Source organism: Gorilla gorilla, chromosome 10, assembly GCF_029281585.2.
Source record: "Gorilla gorilla gorilla isolate KB3781 chromosome 10, NHGRI_mGorGor1-v2.1_pri, whole genome shotgun sequence".
Lineage (NCBI taxonomy): Eukaryota > Metazoa > Chordata > Mammalia > Primates > Hominidae > Gorilla > Gorilla gorilla.
The window spans coordinates 137,464,504-137,485,127 of NC_073234.2; the positions used below are offsets into that span (position 1 = coordinate 137,464,504).

Here is a 20,624-nt window from a genome sequence, read left to right on the forward strand (position 1 = left end):
TGGTCACCAACCATGCATTTCACCACTGGTGGGGAGGTGGGGTTGCCAGGTTTAACCAGATAAAAATACAGCACACCCAGTTAAATTTGAATTTCAGATAAACAATGAAAGATTTTTTTAAAAATAAATGTTTTTGAGTATGTCTCATGCAATATTTGGGACACGCTTATACTAAAACATTATCTAATTTATCTGAAATGCAAATTTAACAGGGCATCCTGTATTTTACCCAGAGAGAAGCTGAAGTGTTTGGCAGATCATTTGGCCCCACGAGCCTTGGGTGGGTTTCTCCTCAGCCCTAGTGACCCCTAAAATTACCCCCCCCCCCGACCCACCCACTGTCCCCTGATGCTTCCCCCACCCCCGGAAAAAGCTGTGGCCTCCCTCTCATTTGGGGCAGGCTGTCTCCTCTTCTCTTTTTCTGGTGTTTCAGCAAGGCAGGCCAGTGGAGGTGAGGTGACCAGAAGATGGCTAGAGGGAAAACAAAATGGTGGGCCTCTTTTTGGGAAACTGGGCCAGGGTTTGGAGGCCCTGTGCTGGTGGAGGAGAGAAGACCCCAGGGCGATGGTAGGAGACGAAAGCTTGGGCTGCAGCGTAAGCTTGGAGGCCCGCTGCGGTGGCTCATGCCTGTAATCCCAGAGCTTTGGGAGGCTGAGACAGGAGGACTGCTTGAACCCAGGAGTTTGAGACCAGCCTGGGTCTCAAACCAAAAAAAAAGAAAAAGAAAAAAAAGAGCCGGGCGCGGTAGCTCACGCCTGTAATTTCAGCACTCTGGGAGGCCGGGCAGGTGGATCAGGAGGTCAGGAGATCAAGACCATCCCGGCAAACATGGTGAAACCCCGTCTCTACTAAAAAAAATACAAAAAATTAGCCAGGCGTGGTGGCGGGCGCCTGTAGTCCCAGCTACTGGGGAAGCTGAGGCAGGAGAATGGCGTGAACCCAGAAGGCGGAGCTTGCAGTGAGCGGAGATTGCGCCACCGCACTCCAGCCTGGGCAACAGAGCGAGACTCCGTCTCAAAAAAAAAAAAAAAGAAGATAAAAGAAAAATTAGGCTGGACGCCGTGGCTCATGCCTGTAATCCCAGCACTTTGGGAGGCCGAGGCAGGCAGGTCACCTGAAGTCAGGAGTTGGAAACCAGCCTGGCCAACATGGTGAAACCCTGTCTCTACTAAAAATACAAAAAATTAGCTGGATGTGGTGGTGCACGCCTGTAATCCCAGCTACTCTTAAGGCTGAGGCAGGAAAATTGCTTGAACCTGGGAGGCTCAGGTTGCAGTAAGCCGAGATCGCGCCACTGCACTCCAGCCTGAGCAACAGAGCAAGACTCCATCTCAAAAAAAAAAAAAAGAAAGAAAAAAGAAAAGAGAAAAGGCCGGGCGCGTTGGCTCACACTTGTAATCCCAGCACTTTAGGAGGCCGAGGAGGGAGGATCACGAGGTCAGGAGATCGAGACCATCCTGGCTAACAGTGAAACCCCATCTCTACTAAAAATACAAAAAATTAGCCGGGCGTGGTGGCAGGCACCTGTAGTCCCAGCTACTTGGGAGGATGAGACAGGAGAATGGCATGAACCCACGAGGCAGAGCTTGCAGTGAGCCAAGATTGCACCACTGCACTCCAGCCTGGGCGACAGAGCGAGACTCCGTCTCAAAAAAAAAAAAAAAGAAAAAAGAAAAAAAAGTTAGACAGGCATGGTGACCCTCGTCTGTAATCCCAGCTACTTGGGAGGCTAAGCCCGGAGGATCACTTGAGCCCAGGAGGTTGAGGCTGCAGTGAGCTACGATTGTGCCACTGTACTCCAGCCTGGGTGACAGGGTGAGACCTTGTCTCAAAAAACAAACAAAAAAAGTAGGCTTAGGCCCAGGACCCCTTAGCACCTGGTCTGAGGGTTCCCTCAATGACTTGCTGTGAGGACTGAGAAAGGTCTGTGCCTGAAGAGCTCCCGTCTGTCCCAGGAGAGGTGGAGGTTTGGGCCTGAGGCCTCCCTCACCTCAGCTCCTCCAGAGGTTTCATCATGGAGAATTCCTACTGGGCACATGGCAGGTCAGGCAGACCTGGGCCTAGCTAGGGTGAGGCCAGCCATGGGCCAGGCCTCTTGAGGTGACAGGGACTAGCCATGAGGAGTGAGTACAAGGACAGGGAGTAGAGCTTTCCTGGAGGGAGTCAGCAGGGTCCCCTTGAGTGGTGGGTAACCCTAAGATGGTCTTGTTGGCTAACCCTTGGACCTGGACACAGGAGAACATTTGAAATTGGCCTTAGCCTGGAGAATCTGGGATGGATTCTTGTAGTTTATATAGGAGTCCGTGCTGGGGAGGAGCAGTTGGGGCTATATTCGTACTGCTGGGACCTCATTTTTTCCTTTCCTCCAGAAGCTCAAGTGTAATGGGAAGGGAAAGGTGCTGAAGTCAGGGTAAGGTGACGGGGCGGCCAAGACAGGAGGCGCGGGGCACACCCAGGGCCAGCTTTGCAGCAAGTTAGGCTGCAGCCTGGTGGTTGTGGGGATTTCTGCACCTGGTGCTTACAGGTGTCAAGAGTGAGGGCATCCGAGGGGGGCCAGAGAGCCCATCTGGGGCAAGCTGTCGCTCCCTGGGGCATGTAGGCCCAGGTCATGTTTTCAAGAGTAGCCAGAAGTCTGGATTCTTATGCAAAGCCTGTTTTTTTGTTTGTTTGTTTGTTTTAAGTTTGGCAGCAGATTTAACATTTTTAAAGTACTGTGCAGGCCAAACAAAACACGCCTGTTGACTGGTTGTTTGCCACCCTAAATATAAAGTGGGGCCCATGTGTGGTGGCTCACACCTGTAATCCCAGCATTTTGGGAGGCCAAGGCAGGAAGATCACTTGAGCCCAGGAGGTCGAGGCTGCAGTGAGCAGTGATCGCACCACCGCACTCCAGCCTGGGCAACAGAGGGAGACCTTATCTCAAAAAAATAACAAATAGGCTGGGCACAGTGGCTTATACCTGTAATTCCAGCACTTTGGGAGGCCGAGGCGGGTGGGTCACCTGAGGTCAGGAGTTTTATGTCAGCCTGGCCAACATGGTGAAACCCATCTCTACTAAAAATACAAAAATTAGTCGGGCGTGGTGGCACGTGCTTGTAGTCCCAGCTACTCAGGAGGCTGAGGCAGGAGAATCACTTGAACCTGGGAGGCGGAGGTTGCAGTGAGCCGAGATTGTGCCACTGCACTCCAGCCTGGGCCACAGAGCAGGAGTCCGTCTCAAAAAAATAAAATAAATAAAAAAATAAGAAAGTGATGAGTATAGCTTAATACCCTCACTGGGGGAGAGGAGCAACGCCCTTTTTTGGGGAGGGCTATGTGTTCTGTGGTGATGGTTTTGGGGGGCAATTGTGGGAAACCTCAGCTGCTCCGCTGAACCCGTGTGCCCACCCAGTGTGTCTGTGGCTGTGAAATCCCATGTCCTCCTGGGTGCTCACTTGGTGCCTTAAACTTGAGCTCCATGGCCCCTCCGGGTGGCTGCTTAGCTGAGCATAGGTCCAGCTCAGAGGTAGAGTTCTTAATGTTCTTGCCTCTGTCCCAAAGTCCCCTCAATGTCCACACCTGGAAATACAGTTTCTCATCACTGGGGTAACTTGAGAACTTGGTGAAGAGGTTGCCAGTTGGGGCAAAGAGAGGCACGAAAGCCTGGCTGCATTCAGCTTGTAGCCTGCGGTGGCCTCGAGCCTCGCTGGGAAGCAGCTGCAAACTTGCATCTTGGCTGATTTGCGGCCGCAAAGCCCAGATCTCTGGCACACTTTCTGCCCTGAAAGGTGTCCTGTGTGTTACAAGTCAATTACTTTTTTTTTTTTTTCCCCCAAACACAATCAAACCTTGAATGGGTTGATTTACTGGGAAGCTGGTCCAGGGCTCATGAGTAATGAATGGCTTTGGCCAATCTGCATGGAGTCCTGGCAATTTGTCATTCTTCCTCCAGCTTCTGTTACCCTGGCGCTCCTTTAGAATGATTCTTGGTTTTCATGGGCAACAGAATAGCAGGAGGTGGTGTCTGGGGTCCGAGCCCAAATCTAATTCTCTTCTGCCACTTCCTGTCTGTGAGACCCCAAGCTAGTGGTATAACCTCTCTGGGCATCCTGTTTCTGCATCTGTAAAAAGGGTGACAATCGTCCCCCTCTTGTAGCCTGTTGGGAATCCCAGGGAGAGAGGGTGTGTAAGTAGAGTGCTTGGCGTGGAGCCTGGCATGTAATAGCCTGGGCACACAGTGGCTATTGTGATGGTTGCTCTAACAACTGAGGTTCTTCCCAGGAGCACTCGGTCTCTTCTGGACACCTTCTGATTGCTCAGAATGGAGGAGGAGAAAGATGGGCATTGTGGTTTGTCTGCTCTGCCCACAGGAGGCAGGAGACTGGCCAGTGGACTTAGACACTCATCTTTCCTGCATCGTTTCTGGGTGAAAAGGTGCAAGGAGGAGGGGGCAAAGAGGCTGGTCTCAACAGCTGTGCTGGGTGAAGGGTTCGAGTGCTGGCTCTGGGAGAATGAGTTCACCTTCACCGCCCTGTGCCTCAGTTTCTTTATCTGTCAAATGGGGAAGTTGCCATTTTCTGCCGGATGAGCCGGCACAGTACTTGGTACATAGAAGGCACTAGGAATGGCCACTGGTATAATAAGAAAAGCCGGGCCGTAGCGTCCTCTGATGGAACACGTGGGACCCGAGCGGGCAGGGTTTTTGGGGGTGAGGTGTCTGTGGTTTCGGCTGGCTGGGTTTGAGTATGCTCGGTCATCCTGCAACCCCCGTGATGACAGGGTGGGAGTCCTGTAACCTGTCACAACAGCATGTGAGGGCCACGTGCCCCACGAGGGGGTGATCTAAGGCTGAGTTTGGGCAGAGAGGCCAAAAAAGGTGCCAGGCAGCTCACGGACAGAGGTGCTCGTGCCACACAGAATTCTCAGTTCTGGGAATTTTTGTCACCAAAATTGCTGAGGACTCGGGCAGCTACGTCGCCTGTACCAGGGGTGCGCCTGCCCCAACAGTGCCTGCTGGGCCCCTTAAATCCGCCAGCCTCCTAGCTGAGCCATCAGTGGCTCCTTGGTGGCCTCGCAGGTCTCCTGATCTGGCGGAGTCTTGATTTAGGAGCCTCGGTTCCAACCCCAGCCCTGCTTCTGGGAGGCTCTCCTGAGCCTCAGTCCCCTCAGGGGTGTGGCTGCTGGGACTTTGTGGCGGTAAGGGACAAGTCAGAGTGCAGGGGGTCAAGGACAGGAGGTGGCTGGCTGTGGCAATAATCGGAAAAATGACAGTGGCTCGGAGCAGAGTGGTGGTGGTGGAGGAGAGGGTGGGCATTGTTATCTCGAATGAAAACCAGTCCTGTTTGCTTCTGTGGCTTGTAAGTTTCTCCTTCTCATCCATAAACCTGCCTCTCACAGTGGGGGGTCTGGACTCCGTCCTTCAGGCATTTGTAATGTAGCTGGGGTGACCTTGCAGACAGGGTCGCCAGGAGCGCTGAATCAGGGGTGCAGTTCCCCTCCCACCTGGCTGCACCCACACATTCAGGCTGTGTAACCTCCTTTCGGGCCGAGGTCACCACTCCCTGGCTCTCCTTGGCCGCCGCGAAGGGCATTCTTCCGGCAAAGTGTGGGCGGCTCCCCAGCTTGCCTGCTCCTGCCTCCTCTGACCTCAGACGCATCGCCCAGAGGGCAGGAGGAGCCCCGAGGTGTCCTTGGTGACGACTCCACCCCCCACGAGAGGAATCGGCCTGCTGGCCTGAAGCCCTCTCTGCTGCCCAGACGGGCGTGGGTGGCCCAGTCCACTGGCTGCGTGGCATTGGCAGTGACACAGGAGGAACCTGGGCCGGACTCCCGCCACCCATAGGAGTCCTTGTAATGGCAGCCCCACCCTCAGCCTTTTTGGCGACAGCCTGGAGAGGGCAACCACCCTATGTGGTGTAACGGGTGGAGAAACCAGGCTTAGATGGGTGATGTGGCCTGCCCAGGGGCTCCCGCTAGTGAGGGTGGAGCTGGGATTCAAACCCTCATCTGTGTGATCTGGAGCTTGCTCTCAGCCCCAAGGGAGTGCGGCCTGTGTCCCCCAGGGATGAAGAGTCCCCGGTAACAGGCTCTTCCTCATCCTCCTCAGGGAGAAGAAATGGGTGACCGTTGGTGACACATCCCTGCGAATCTACAAATGGGTCCCTGTGACGGAGCCCAAGGTTGATGACGTGAGTATGGAGGGCTGGTCCCCTGGGGTGGGCCACCCATTCGTGCTCCTCCCACCATGGGGAGGGAGGTTGTCCACTGCTACCCACCGTGCTGGGGCTCTGGGACCAAGAGCCCCTGGGAGTAGAAGGACCCAGATTAGACCTGGGGAGGCTGCTGGACCAGTCCCCACCCCTCCCACTCCAGCCCCAGAGTCTGGCCCTCAGAGCGGTGGACGGGTGGATCCCGCAAATTGTGTCTTCTTCTTCTTCTTCTTTTTTTTTTTGATACAGAGTCTCACTCTGTCACCCAGGCTGGAGTGCAGTGGTGTGATCTTGGCTCACTGCATCCTCTGCCTCGTGAGTTCAAGCGATTCTCCAGCCTCAGCCTCCCGAGTAGCTGGGATTACAGGTGCACGCCACCACACCCAGCCAATTTTTTCGTATTTTTAGTAGAGACGCAGTTTCACCATGTTGGCCAGGCTCGTCTCGAACTCCTGACCTCAGGTGATCCACCTGCCTGGGCCTCCCAAAGTGCTGGAGTTAAGGCGTGAACCACTGCGCCCGGCCTGCAAGTTGTGTCTTCTGGGCCGAGCGCCCCCCCCCCTCCCCCCCAGGGCTTGGCACTGTGTTTTGGGGCAGGTGTGGTGGTGCCCACAGTTAGGCACGTTCTCCCCACCTTTGTGGTTCTGTTCCTGAGCCTCTCACCATCTGCCAGGCCCTGGGCTGATGCCTCACATGCGGCATCTCCGTTATTTTTCCTACTCAGCCTGTGGAGTTGATCTTTTTAACCTCTCCTCTGTACAAGTGAGGGCACAGGCTCAGAGAGGTGAAGCCACTTCACACGGCTCACCTCAGAGCTGTGAATGGAGCTCAGGCCTGTCTGACTCCAAAGCGCAGGTTCTCTCTGCGCTTGGAGAAGCTTCTGGTGAGTGGAGCTGCTGGTGACAGGGGGCCCCAGGGGCTAGGAAAGCCTGGTGCAGGGATGCGGGGCTCCAGGAGGGGTGGCGCCATCCCGACTTCCACCACTAGAGGGAATGCGAGGCGCTGTCCTGTGATGGCTGGCAACTGCCCCGAGCAGACAGGGCTCTCCCAACTTCGTGGTTCCCAGGCCAGTTACCTCCAGAGACCCCTCTTATTTCCATCCCAAATCAAGAACAGTCTCCCCCATAGGCCTTTGCCTGGGCCGTTCCCCCCTGCCTGGACTGCCTTCCCTATTTACTCAAACTCAGTCCTTCTACCTGGGAAGATGGCGCAGACTAACCCACATGGCTGCGGCCACTCCTGGGAGTGATGTAAGGTCATGATTGGTAGGTTTGGGGTGGGGGAAGCATGTGGGGGTCCAGCTTCCTCCAAAAAGACAGGGGCTGAGTTTCTCGCCCCCATCTTCAGTTACCTGCCCGGCAAGTCTTGGGTCTCTGGGCAGGGCTGTGGCTCCATTCTTCACCCCGTGATCACATGCTAACCCCTGAACTTGGGCCTTTGTTGTCCCTTCTGGTTCTAGCCTGGGCTCCCGGAACCACCAGGGCTGCTTTCCCCAAGGGGACTGAGCCTTGGTCTCTCTCCGCATCTCCCAAGGAAGAGCAGGGCAGGCTCCTCGAAGGCAGTTCCTGGCTCCGGCCCATGTCTGTGCCTTGCCCGCCATTAGGTGTAGAAATGCCGGTTGCATTAGAGAAGATGTGGTCCCTGCTCTCAAGGAATTTCTGATCTCGTTGGGGGAAGATAATTATAGAATAGCATGAAACAGATATCAGGGAAGTGCCAAATGGAATATGATCAAGGGGAAAACGTAAGCTCTGGGCCATCGGGAAGGACCGGGCAGCTCTAGGCTTCAAGGGACCGTTTGATTTGGAGGCAGACAGACCAGCCCCGATTAACCTGTGATGTTAGGCAGGTGACCCCACATTGCTGGGCGTTAGTCCCCTCTTTTGTGTAATGGAGCAGTAACATCCAAATCGCGGTTTCTGCAACAGAGCAAAAGCAATATATCACCACGGAGAATACTTAGCACTGTGCCGGCTGTGCAGACGGTGCCGAGAAATGCAAATTCCCTCTTCATCTGTGAGCCATGATGTGCCATGTGCCACTCCCCCACCCCCTTTCCCTCTAGGGCGATGGTTCTCGGCCTGGCTGAGCACCTTCAGAAGATGCAGATTCCTGGGCCCATCACCAGCCGCTGAGTCTCTGCAGGTTGAGGCTGGGAATCTGCCTTGTGGAGGGAGAGCTTTTTATTGTTTTAAACACTCAGTATCTATATGGTTATATCCATTTGTTACTTTAGAACTCTTGAAAATTTCATCCTTTTAAATAGGTAAAATATGTTACAAAATTCAAATTCAAAACAATTTTTTAATTAAGACAATTGACATATCATAGAAGTCACTTTTTTTTTTTTGTTTTAAGACACAGGGTCTCTTGCCCAGTCTGGAGTGCAATGGCAGGATCATAGCTCACTGCAGCCTCGACCTCCTGGGCTCAAGCAATCCTTCTATCTCTGCCTCCTGAGTAGCTGAGACTGCAGGCATGCATACCTGGCTAATTTATTTATTATTTTTATTTATTCATTTATTTTTTTGAGACAGAGTCTCACTCTGTTGCCAGACTGGAGTGCAGTGGTGCAATCTTGGCTCACTGCAACCTCCACCTCCCGGGTTCAAGCAGTTCTTCTGCCTCAGCCTCCCAAGTAGATAGGACTACAGGCGCGCACCACCACATCCAGCTAATTTTTGTATTTTTAATAGAGACGGGGTTTCACCATGTTAGCCAGGATGGTCTTGAGCTCTTGACTTCATGATCCGCCCGCCTCGGCCTCCCAAAGTGCTGGGATTACCGGCGTGAGCCACCACGCCCAGCCACACACCTGGCTTATTTATTTATTTATTTAATAGAGACAGGGTCTGGCTATGTTGCTCAGGCTGGTCTCAAACTCCTGGCCTCAAGCCATCCTCCTGCCTGAGCCTCCCAAAGTGCTGGGATTACAGGCGTGAGCCACCATGCCCGGCCAGAAGTCACTGTTTTATTCAGTTCAGTTAGTGTATTCACAGAGTTGTGCACCTGTCACCACTGTAATTCCAGAACATTTTCATCACCCTGAAAAAGGAACTCATACCCATTAGCAGTCACTTCCCATTCCCCTCGCCTGACCCTGGTAACCACCAATCCACTTTTTGTCTGTTTGGATTTGTGTATCTTCCGATGTTACTCTTTTACTGCATATCTTTTATAAATCTGCCTCTCATCCCTGCATGCACCCCCCATCCCCACCCCAGTTCTCGCCCCTGGAGGCAACCAGTGTTGCCAGGTTTTGTTTATCCTTCTAAAGGGAGGCTTCGCTCGCAAACATGCATGTAAATACATGCATGCACACACAGCACGCACACACACACACATCCTTTGCTTACCACTGGCGGTGAGGCTCACGTATCCTGCATCTTTCATATATATATATATATATATATATATATATATATATATATATCTTAGCGATATTGACATATGTTAATGTGTTAGTATTTTGCAGATCACCCCATGTTAGTCTGTGAAGAACCACCTTATTCCCTGTAATTGCTGCGTCCGATTTCATTGAATGAATGTACCACGATTGATTTAACGAGTCTCCTACAGTTCAGCCAAGGTTGTTTCTAACATGATTCCTTTCGTAAAAAAATAAAAAAATTAAAAAAAAATAAAAATTGAATGGCCGGGCACAGTGGCTCACACCTGTAATCCCAGGACTTTGGGAGGCTGAGGCAGGCAGATCACGAGGTCAGGAGTTCGAGACCAGCCTGGCCAATATATTGGTGAAACCCGTCTCTACTAAAAATACAAAAATTAGCCGGGTGTGGTGGCAGGCACCTGTAGCCCCAGCTATTTGGGAGGCTGAGGCAGAAGAATCGCTTGAATCTGGGAGTTGGAGTTGGAGCTTGCAGCGAGCCATGATCATGCCACTGCACTCTAGCCTGGGTGACAGAACGAGACTCTGTCTCAAAAAAAAAAGAAAAAAGGAATGGCACAAAAAGCATCCCCATCCTCCGTCCTTTCTCCCGGGGTCCTCCCTCCTTTCTCCCGGGGTCTTCCTTCCTAACTCCTCTTGCGCTTTTGTGCTGGAGGTCAGCGGAGTACACTTTGAGAAAGGCTGCCCCAGGGGGCCTGCAGCTGGTGGAAGTGAGTGACCTCTGGGTCACCTGGCATTACTTTGTACCTGCTCTGGGCTGATGGTAGCCTCTTCCCCAGATACTGTCCCTAAAAGAGGAGGTAGGTCCTGCCAGCCAGGGTGTTTCCACACTGCTGCTGACAGCCCCAGAAACAGGCAGGCTTATTTTCCAGGGTGCCGGAGCTGGGCCAGCCTCAGAACCCTCCCCTCTGTGGGGCTCTCTAATTCCACAGTGGGCGAGACCCAGAGGCCAATCCCTAATAGGACGTGTTCAAATGCGGGCCCAGGAAAACCTCCAGAGGCCTGGGGGCTCCAGGAGGCTTCAATGGAATAAAATATTCACACCACTCCTCAGGGGCTCTGAGCACGTGTGCACACACACATGATCTGGTGACTTGGTTTCTGCTCCATTTTCCCCTGCAGAAAAACAAGAATAAGAAAAAAGGCAAGGACGAGAAGTGTGGCTCAGAGGTGACCACTCCGGAGAACAGTTCCTCCCCAGGGATGATGGACATGCATGGTGAGTGCCCATGGCCTGCCAGCCTCTCCTGCCCAGCCCGGGGCCTTGGCCAAGCACTCGGTCATGTTTTTGTTTCTCCAGCAGGTTTGTTCACATTCCAGGCAAGGGGCAGGAGGGCTGGGCAGGGCCGGGCGGCCTGTGTGCCAAGGAGAAGAGTCAGCAGAGGAGAGGAAGTTTCTTTTCCCAGCGTACCAAGCCAAGAGACATAAACTAAGCCAGAGACATAGAAATTAGACCCTCTCCTCACCCGGGGACAAGAACCCCGCAGGAGATGTTTCTCTCAGCCTCGTGTGTCCAGGAAGATTGTTTGGGCATATGTTTCTTCCCCCCCTCATATAAATTATATAAATGGCTGTGTTTCCCATTTTGCTTTGGCTGCTGGGAAACTCCAAACTGGATTTTGTTTGTTTGTTTTGTTTTGTTTTGTTTTTGAGACGGAGTTTTGCTCTGTTGACCAGGCCAGAGTGCAGTGGCGTGGTCTTGGCTCACTGCAATCTATGCCTCCTGGGTTCAAGCAATTCTCCTGCCTCAGCCTCCCAAGCAGCTGGGATTACACCCATGCACCACCATCCCTGACCGATTTTTGTATTTTTTAGTAAGACGGGGTTCCACCATGTTGGCAAGGCTGCTCTCAAACTCCTCGCCTCAAGTGATCTGCCCACCACAACCTCCCAAAGTGCTGGGATTACAGGCATGAACCACCGTGCCCGGCCTCCAAACTGGATTTCTGATTTCATGTTAATCCCACCAGGACCTTGGGAACTGCCCTTCCACGTCTACACCTAACTTCCTTTGCTGTTTAATTTCAAATGTTATAACTTAGCTGGGTACAGGAAACACGCACCTGTAGTCCTGGCTCCTTGGGAGGCTGAGGCGGGAGGGTTGCTTGAGCCCAGGAGTTCAAGGCTGCAGTGAGCTATGATTGCACCTGAGAGTAGCTGCTGCACTCCAGCCTGGGCAATACAGTGAGACCCCATCTCTTCAAAAGGCAAAAAAACCCAAAAAAGTTGTAATCTAGGTCCATCAACCAAATCCAGATGGTGCTGTCTGCCATTGTTTCCTGTTGGCGGTGTCTGTTTCTGTTTTGACCTTTTTATTTGAGAGGAAACGTGCAAATGATGTGTGTATGACTCCATGAAATGTTCCCAAACTGCACACACCCACGTAACCACCCAGGTAAAAACTCAGAACGTTCCAAGCTAGTCCCCAGTGTCCCCCGCAGGTCCTCACGGTTTTCTCCATCCACCCAAGGAAAATGCCCTCAGAGATTCAAACCTAAAGCTCCTTTTTTTTTTTTTAAGGCAGAGTCTCGCTCCTGTCACCCAGGCTGGAGTGCAGTGGTGCGATCTCAGCTCACTGCAACCTCCGCCTCCTGGGTTCAAGCAATTCTTCTGCCTCAGCCTCCCGAGTAGCTGGGATTACAGGCACGTGCTACCATGCCTGGCTAATTTTTTTGTATTTTAGTAGATACGAGGTTTCACCATGTTGCCCAGGCTGGTCTCAAACTCCGGGTCTCGAACGCCCGCCTTGGCCTCCCAAAGTGCTAGGATTTACAGGTGTGAGCCACCGCACCCGTCCCTAAAGCTTCATAAAAATTAAGTTGGTTTTCCCTGTTTGGAAATCAGGAAATCTCCATCCTGCCATCCCTTGAGAAATCAGCTCTGGCTCTGGCTGTGTGTTCCCTCGAGGCAAGGGCTGCCTGGAACTGCCTGAAGCCAGAGCCACCTTCCCTTAGCAAGAGTGTGGCACCTCCAGGCCCACCTGGCTCACCCACTGCCTCTTTGTCACCTGCCTGGCCTGCTAGGACAAGAGCCTGCAACCCCTGCCTTTTTCTATCTCTTGACCCCAATTTCAATGTCTTTGTACTTTTGACCACTGGAAGCTTTGGTACAGCCAGGTAGTAGTAGACAAATCACTAAAAAAGGAACTGGAAGGGAATATTGGTTTGCTGGAGTTTCTGATCTCTCCAGACCCAGGGCTGTCTTGTTCTAGGGAAGCAAGGCCAGCGAACATCCCCACGTGCTCAAATCGACCTGTCTGGAAAACACAGTCACCAGCTCCAAGGGCAGGTGGACTGGCAGGTTTCTGAACGGGCTTTAGAAAAGCACAGTGGCGGTGGCTCATGCCTGTAATCCTAGCACTTTGGGAGGCTGAGGCAGGCAAATCACAAGGTCAGGAGTTCCATACCAGCCTGGCCAACATGGTGAAACCCTGTCTCTACTAAAAATACAAACAATGGGCGTGGTGGCTCACGCTTGTAATCCCAGCACTTTGGGAGGCTGAGGTGGGCGGATCACCTGAGGTTGGGAGTTCGAGACTAGCCTGACCAACATGGAGAAGCCCTGTCTCTACTAAAAAATTTACAAAATTAGCCAGGCGTCGTGGCGCGTGCCTGTAATCCCAGCTAGTAGGGAGGCTGAGGCAGGAGAATCGCTTGAACTCAGGAGGCAGAGGTTGCGGTGAGCGGAGATTGTGCCATTGCACTCCAGCCTGGGCAACAAGAGTGAAACTGTCTCAAAAAAAAAAAAAGGAAAAAAGATACAAAAAATTAGCTGGGTGTAGTGGCGGGCACCTGTAATCCCAGCTACTCAGGAGGCTGAGGCAGGAGAATCGCTTGAACCTAGGAGGCAGAAGCTGCAGTGAGCCGAGATCGCACCACTGCACTCCAGCCCAGGCAACAGGGTGAGACTCCGTCTCAAAAAAAGAAAAAAGAAACGCACAGTGGGAGCCAGGCACAGTGGCTCACGCCTGTAATCCCAGCACTTTGGGAGGCTGGTGTGGGTGGGTCGCTTGAGGCCAGGAGTTCAAGACCAGCCTGGCCAACATGGCAAAACCCCATCTCTACTAAAAATATAAAAATTAGCTGGGCATGATGGCGTGTGCCTGTAATCCCAGCTACTCAGGAGGCTGAGGCAGGAAAATCGCTTGAATCTGGGAGGTGGGGGCTGCAGTGAGCTAAGATCAGGCCACTGCACTCCAGCCTGGGCAAAGGAGCGAGACTCTGCCTCAAAAAAAAAAAAAAAAAAAAAAGAGCAGTGGGGCTTTGCTGCTGGTTAATGTGTCAAGAAAGCCCCCCCAACCAGCCATACAATCATAGTTGGGTTATGTTTCATTTTCAGAAATAGATATGTGAGCTGGGATGTGGACTGCCTCAGTGGCATTCCTTAGCATCCCCTTTCCCTCTGGGGACTGGGGAGACCCCAGGCCCGACTCAGGACTGAGGCTGGATCACAGACGCAGAATTACACCCGAGGGCCTTTTCGAGCTGAGGCCAGGACCCCACCTGGGTTCACATCCTAACTCTCCCTGCACCTTCCCCCGGCTGTGTGATCTCGGGCTATTTGTTTAACCTCTAGCTTTGGGGTTTGTTTAGTTTTAATCTGTAGAATGGGGATGGTAATGCCTACTTCATAAACTCACTGTGAGGATTAAATTAAATAATCTCTTAAAAACCTGGGCATGGGACCAAGCACAGTGGCTCACACCTGTCATCCCAGCACTTTGGGAGGCCGAGTTAGGAGGATCACTTGAGCCCAGGAGTTTGAGACCAGCCTGGGCAACATAGGGAGACCTCATCTCTACAAAAAAAACAATAGGTGGTTCGTGTCTGTAGTCCCAGCATTTGGGGAGGCCAAGGCGGGCAGATCATGAGGTCGGGAGATTGAGACCATCCTGGCTAACACGGTGAAACCCCATCTCTACTAAAAATACAAAAAAATTAGCCAGGCGTGGTGGCTGGCGCCTGTAGTCCCAGCTACTTGGGAGGCTGAGGCAAGAGAATGGCGTGAACCTGGGAGGTGGAGCTTGCAGTGAGCCAAGATCACGTCACTGCACTCCAGCCTGGGCGACAGAGCAAGACTCAGTCTAAAAAAAAAATAGATTAAAAATAATAATAATAATAATAAATTTAAATTAGCAGGTTGTGGTGATGCGCACCTATAGTCACAGCTACTCTGGAGGCTGAGGATCATTTGAACCTGGGAGTTGGAGGCTGCAGTGAACAGTAATTGCACCACTGCATTCCACTCTGGGCAACAGAGCAAGACCCCATCTCTTAAATATATATATATATAAAATATATATTATATTATATATTATATATATTATATATAATATTATATATAATATATTTTGTGTAATATATTATATATTATTATATATAATATATAATATATAATATAATGCATTATATATTATAATATATTATATATTATATAATATATATATTTTATATATATAACATAGTAAATATTTTATTTTGGGCCAGGCGTGGTGGCTCACGCCTGTCATCCCAGCACTTTAGGAGGCCGAGGTGGGAGGATCATTTGAAGTCAGGAGTTAGAGACCAGCCTGGTCTCTATGGTAAAATCCCAGCTCTACTAAAAATACAAAAATTAGCCAGGCGTGGTGGTGCACGCCTGTAATCCCAGCTACTTGGGAGGCTGAGGCAGGAGAATTGCTTGAACCTGGAGGCAAAGGTTGCAGTGAGCTGAGATCATGCCACTGCATTCCAGCCTGGGCGACAGAGCAAGACTCCATAAAGAAAAAAAATTATTTTACTGTATTCAAAAATAGAGACAGGGTCTTGCTATGTTGCCCAGGCTGTTTCCAAACTCCTGAGTTCAAGCAATCCTCCTCCCTCAACCTCCCAAAGTGCTGGGAGTATAGGCATGACCCACTGTGCCCAGCCTATAATAAAAATTTTAAAAACCTTGGCATGTTAACAGCTCACATTTATGAAACCGTCACAATGTGCCAAGTATTGTGCTAAGCCCGTTACATCATTGCCTCATTTGAGTCTAATAACCAACCCCATTTTACAGATGGAGAAACTAAGGCCCAGTGAGGTGAAGTAACATGCATGGTTAGCAAGTTCATAACTTGCAGTGCCATTGATGGCATTTGAGGTTCTTTGAAGACAGAATCCAGGTTTGTGGCTGGGCGTGGTGGCTCACACCCATAATCCTAGCACTTTGGGAGGCCAAGTTGTGAGGATCGTTTAAGGTCAGGAGTTGGAGAGCAGCCTGGCCAAACGATGGTGAAACCCCATGTCTACTAAAAATACAAAAATTAGCCGGGCATGGTGGCGGGCACCTGTAATCCCAGCTACTCGGGAGGCTGAGGCAGGAAAATCCCTTGAATCGGGAAGGGGAGGTTGCAGTGAGCCAAGATTGCACCACTGCACTCCAGCCTGGGCAAGAGAGTGAGGCCGTGTCTCCAAAAAAAAAAAACACAAAAGATCCAGATTTGTGACCTGGATGAACTCTCCAGAAAAATCTAGGATGCTGAACAAACCAGGTCCCCAGACACAGGAGCCCTGTTGACTTTCTGATTTTCATTTTAGTGCACGTGCAGCCGAAAGCCAGTCAGACTGCAGAGTGTGTAAATGGGAAGGTCAGGGAAAGGTGTGGGCCGGGCAAGTTTTCTGGAAGGCTTCAAGTGGGAGGATGGGTACAGCAGGAGATGAAGGAGAGGGCGGTGCCCCGGGCCCTTTAGTCCACAAGACTCAGCTGAAGTTAGCCCAAGTATCGGGGTCACGCTGTTACCAGGCTACCAGGCTAGACCAGACGTTAAACATTAGTGCTCATTGTCATTCATTAACACAGCCTCAGGAACCTACGGGGCCAGCTTCTTGCGCGTGTGCTTGCCGTAGGAAGGAAGTCTACATTTTCTCAAGGGAGAAATCGGGGAGCACACAGCCTTCTTTTTTTTCTTTAAGTCCCAGAATTCACAAGAGGATGCTTTTGTGTAACGAGCACCCCACAGTACAGTTAAAATCAGATCCAGGTTACCCGTGTGGGGCCGCCTGACTGCCTGGTGCTTCCTCGGCAGGTTGAGGTAGAGGAGGGGCGTGGGGCTGGAAGTTGGGCAGATGGGTCCGGCAAGTGGCTCTGCTGCTCCCAGCCTCAGTTTCCCCCTCCGGAAAGTGAAGGTGGTAACGGCACCTTTCCAACGGGTTGTGGGGAGGATTCCACGAGGTGTCCATAAATGCTTCTGCCCAGTGCCTGGCACGGTGGCAGGTGCCCAGGTCTGTTGGGGTGTCTCTGTCTCTTTCTCATGTTTACAAAAGTGGCCGTCGCCCCGGGTGCAGCATGGCCCCCAGAAAGGCTGCTTTGGTTTTGAAACCTCCACTTGGGTCTCTGCTGTTTAAAATGACTCTCCTAGGTTGGGCACAGTGGCTCAGGCCTATGATCTCAGTGCTTTGGGAGGCCAAAACAGGAGGATCACTTGAGCCCAGGGGTCCAAGACAGCCTGGGCAACATAGTGAGACCCCATCTCTACAAAAAACTTAAAAATTAGCCAGATGCAGTGGCACATGCCTGTGGCCCCAGCTACTCAGGAGGCAGAGGCAGGAGGATGGCTTGAGCCTAGGAGTTCGAGGCTGCAGTGAGCTATGATTGTGCTGCTGTACTCCAGCCTGGGCAACAGAGCAAGACCCTGTCTCTAAAAATAAAAAATACATAAAATGGCTGGGTGTGGTGGCTCACTCCTGTAATCCCAGCACTTTGGGAGGTTGAAGCGGGCAGATCACCTGAGGTCAGGAGTTCAAGAGCAAGCCTGGCCAACATGGCGAAACCCCGTCTCTACTAAAAAATAATAAAAACAAAAGTTAACTGGGCATGGTGGTGCATGCCTGTAATCCCAGCTACCTGGAAGGCTGAGGCATGAGAGTCGCTTGAACCAGGAGGTGGAGATTATAGTGATCCGAGATTGCGCCACTGCACTCCAGCCTGGGTGACAGACTCCATCTCAAAAAAATAAATAGAGGGACTCTGTGCCTGAGAAGGGGGTGCAGGACAAGGGGAGGTGCAGCCCGGGCCCCAGCTCTGCCCCCAGCCCAACTGTAAATGCCATTGCCCAATTACCCTTTCTCTTTCTTCTTTGTATTGTGAAGGGTTTTGTTGTCAAGAACAGTAGAGAGAGGAATACGATCCCCCTGTACACTCCACCTTGATTTTCATGAACACGGTGCCATATTTGTCTCATCTATTTTTTCAATGTTTTAAATTTTTGTAATTAAAATATAATTCACATATAAAAAATACACAGCTAGTGGCCGGGTGCGATGGCTCACACCTGTAATCCCAGCACTTTGGTAGGCTGAGGTGGGCAGATCACCTGAGGCCAAGAGTTCGAGACCAGCCTGGCCAACATGGAGAAACCCGTCTCTACTGAAAAATACAAAACTCAGCCAGGTATGGTGGCAGGCGCCTGTAATCTACTTGGGAGGCTGAGGCAGGAGTATTGCTTGAAGCCGGGAGGTGGAGGTTGCAGTGAGCCCAGATCGCGCCATTGCACTCCAATTTGGGCGACAGAGCAAGACTCCATCTCAAAAAAAAAAAAAAAGTGTAAAAGTTCAGGGAGTCCTGACAGTGGCCGGCAGCCTGCACTGAAGCATTTTCTGGTAAATTTCCCTGCCTCATGACATTCAAGTCTGCACCTAAACGTCATAGCATGCATTGCTAAAAATATGACGTTTCTACATACCCACTGTCCCATGATCACTTCTAACTAAATTAACAACAGTTCCTTAATAGCTTTTAAAACCCAGTCCATATTCAAATTCCCCAATTGTTCCAAAGTGTTACAGCTGGCACGTTTGAAACAGGATCCAAATCATTTCCATACATCATATTTAGTCGAGTCTCCTAGCTTTCTTTATTCTAAAGTCATCTCCCCTCCCCCAACTTTTTTTTTTTTTTAAATATGATACTGACTTTAAGGGAGTGGACCACGTGTCCCGTGGAATGTGCCACCTCCCGCTGTCTCTCTCTCCCTTTTATTTCCTATCAAGTGGAACTCGGCTCCAGGATGGATGCAGTCAGACAGAACGCCTTGGCAATCCCGCCTCACGGACCATGCCGTGTCTTCTGTATCGCTTCCCTGCCAGACACACAAGACGTCTGGTTTCTACACCCAGAATGAGGCCTCAAATGTCCCCCCAGGATTTTAAATATGTTAGGCCACCATCCCCAGCTGGCTGCCTCCAGACACAGGGTACAATTGACTCAGTGTGGGGAAGGTCAGGCCAGTGCTGGAATTCTTTGCCTCTCTGGACACATGGGACGGCTGTGGTGCTTGGGTGGGTAGGTGGGGGTCGGGGGGCGGGAGTGAGCTCAGGGGTCCCAGGAGGAGGCATATCCAGTATCCAGACCCCTACCACACGGCCGGGTGCAGTGGCTCACGCCTGTAATCCCACCACTTTGGGAAGCCGAGGCAGCCGGATTACCTGAGGTCAGGAGTTCGAGACGGGTCTGGCCAACATGGTGAAACCCCATCTCTACTAAAAATACAAAATTAACCGGGCGTGGTGGCAAGTACCTGTAATCCCAGCTACTCGGGAGGTGGAGGCAGTGAGCCAAGATTGCACCACGGTCCTCCAGCCTGGTTGACAGAGCGAGATCCGTCTCAAAAAAAAAAAAAAAAAAGGGTAACCAGACCCCTCCCCAGGAGAGCTGCCATGGGGTTCCGGGCATTGAGACACAGGGATGCCTAGCCCTCTGACCTACCCGTCCTTGGCAGCTATGGGATTTCATCCTGTGGTTCTGTTCCCACCCCCCACAGACGATAACAGCAACCAGAGCTCCATCGCAGATGCCTCCCCCATCAAACAGGAGAACAGCAGCAACTCCAGCCCCGCTCCAGAGCCCAACTCGGCTGTGCCCAGCGACGGCACCGAGGCCAAGGTGGATGAGGCCCAGGCTGATGGGAAGGAGCACCCAGGAGCTGAAGGTATGTGGCCTCTGGAGGTGGGGCTCTGACGGCCTCCCTGTAACTGGCCTTCAGGCAGTCTGTGGCTAGGTGTTCCAGGAGGCCCTGTCATGTGCCAGCCCCAGCAAGGAGACAGTAAAGAGAGGTGACACCTGGAGTACATGGTCTCGTGGGGGAATTAAAAAAATCAGACAGGCCAGGTGCAGTGGCTCATGCCTGTAATCCCTGCACTTTAGGAGGCTAAGGTGTGAGGACTGCTTGAGCCCAGGAGTTCAAGACCAGCCTGGGCAACATAGCAAGACCTCATCTCTACCAAAAAAAAAAAAAAATAGCCAAGTGTGGTGGCACACACCTGTGATCCAGCTACTCAGGAGGTCGAGATCGGAGGATCACTTGAGCACAGGAAGTCAAGACTACTACAGTGAGCCGTGATCATGCCTCTGCACTCCAGCCTGGGTGACAATAAGACCCTGTCTCAAAAATAAGTAAATAAATAAAAATCAAACAATTGGCCAGGCATGGTGGCTCACACCTATAATCCTAATGCTTTGGGAGGCTGAAGCAGGAGGATCACTTGAGGCCAAGAGTTTGAGACCAGCCTGGACAGCATAGCAAGACCCTGTCTCTACAAAAAAATGCTTTAAGATGAGCTGGGCATGGTGGCGTGTGCTTGTGGTCCCAGCTACTCAAGAGGCTGAGGCGGGAGTATCCCTTGAGCTCAGGAGTTGGAGGCTGCAGTGAGCCGTGATCACACAACTGAACTCCAGCCTGGGTGACAGAGTGAGACCCTGGCTCAAAATATAATTATATTAATAAATTTTAAATATATTTAAAAATCAGACAACCTAGTATTAGGAAGATAAGTGTGGCAGAGAATTATAAAGTAGGAAAGGGGTGGGGGGGTCTTGCTGAATGACCTGGAGAGTTGCAATTTTAAATGGAGTGGTCAGGGCGGCCTTTGAACAAGACGAGGCTCAAACTGGGCGACTGAGCAAGCCGTGTGGGGATCTGGGAGGAGAGCAGTGTGGGCAGAGGTAAGAGTGAGTGAGGAGCTGGAAAATAAGATGGGCACCAGGCGTGGTGGCTCACGCCTGTA

At 51.6% G+C, this 20,624-nt stretch overlaps 1 protein-coding gene across 2 annotated transcripts in view; it reads left to right on the forward strand.

The window, feature by feature from the left end:
- The window catches only part of BCL7A (BAF chromatin remodeling complex subunit BCL7A), a 40,241-nt gene that overhangs the window by 2,803 nt on the left and 16,814 nt on the right, over nt 1-20,624 (forward strand). For both annotated transcript variants that reach the window (XM_031000972.3, XM_031000973.3), the window contains exons 2-4: nt 6,086-6,167; nt 10,720-10,816; nt 19,382-19,549. In XM_031000972.3, coding sequence (XP_030856832.1) covers nt 6,086-6,167; nt 10,720-10,816; nt 19,382-19,549 — 347 coding nt within the window. The remainder of the gene's footprint in view (nt 1-6,085; nt 6,168-10,719; nt 10,817-19,381; nt 19,550-20,624) is intronic.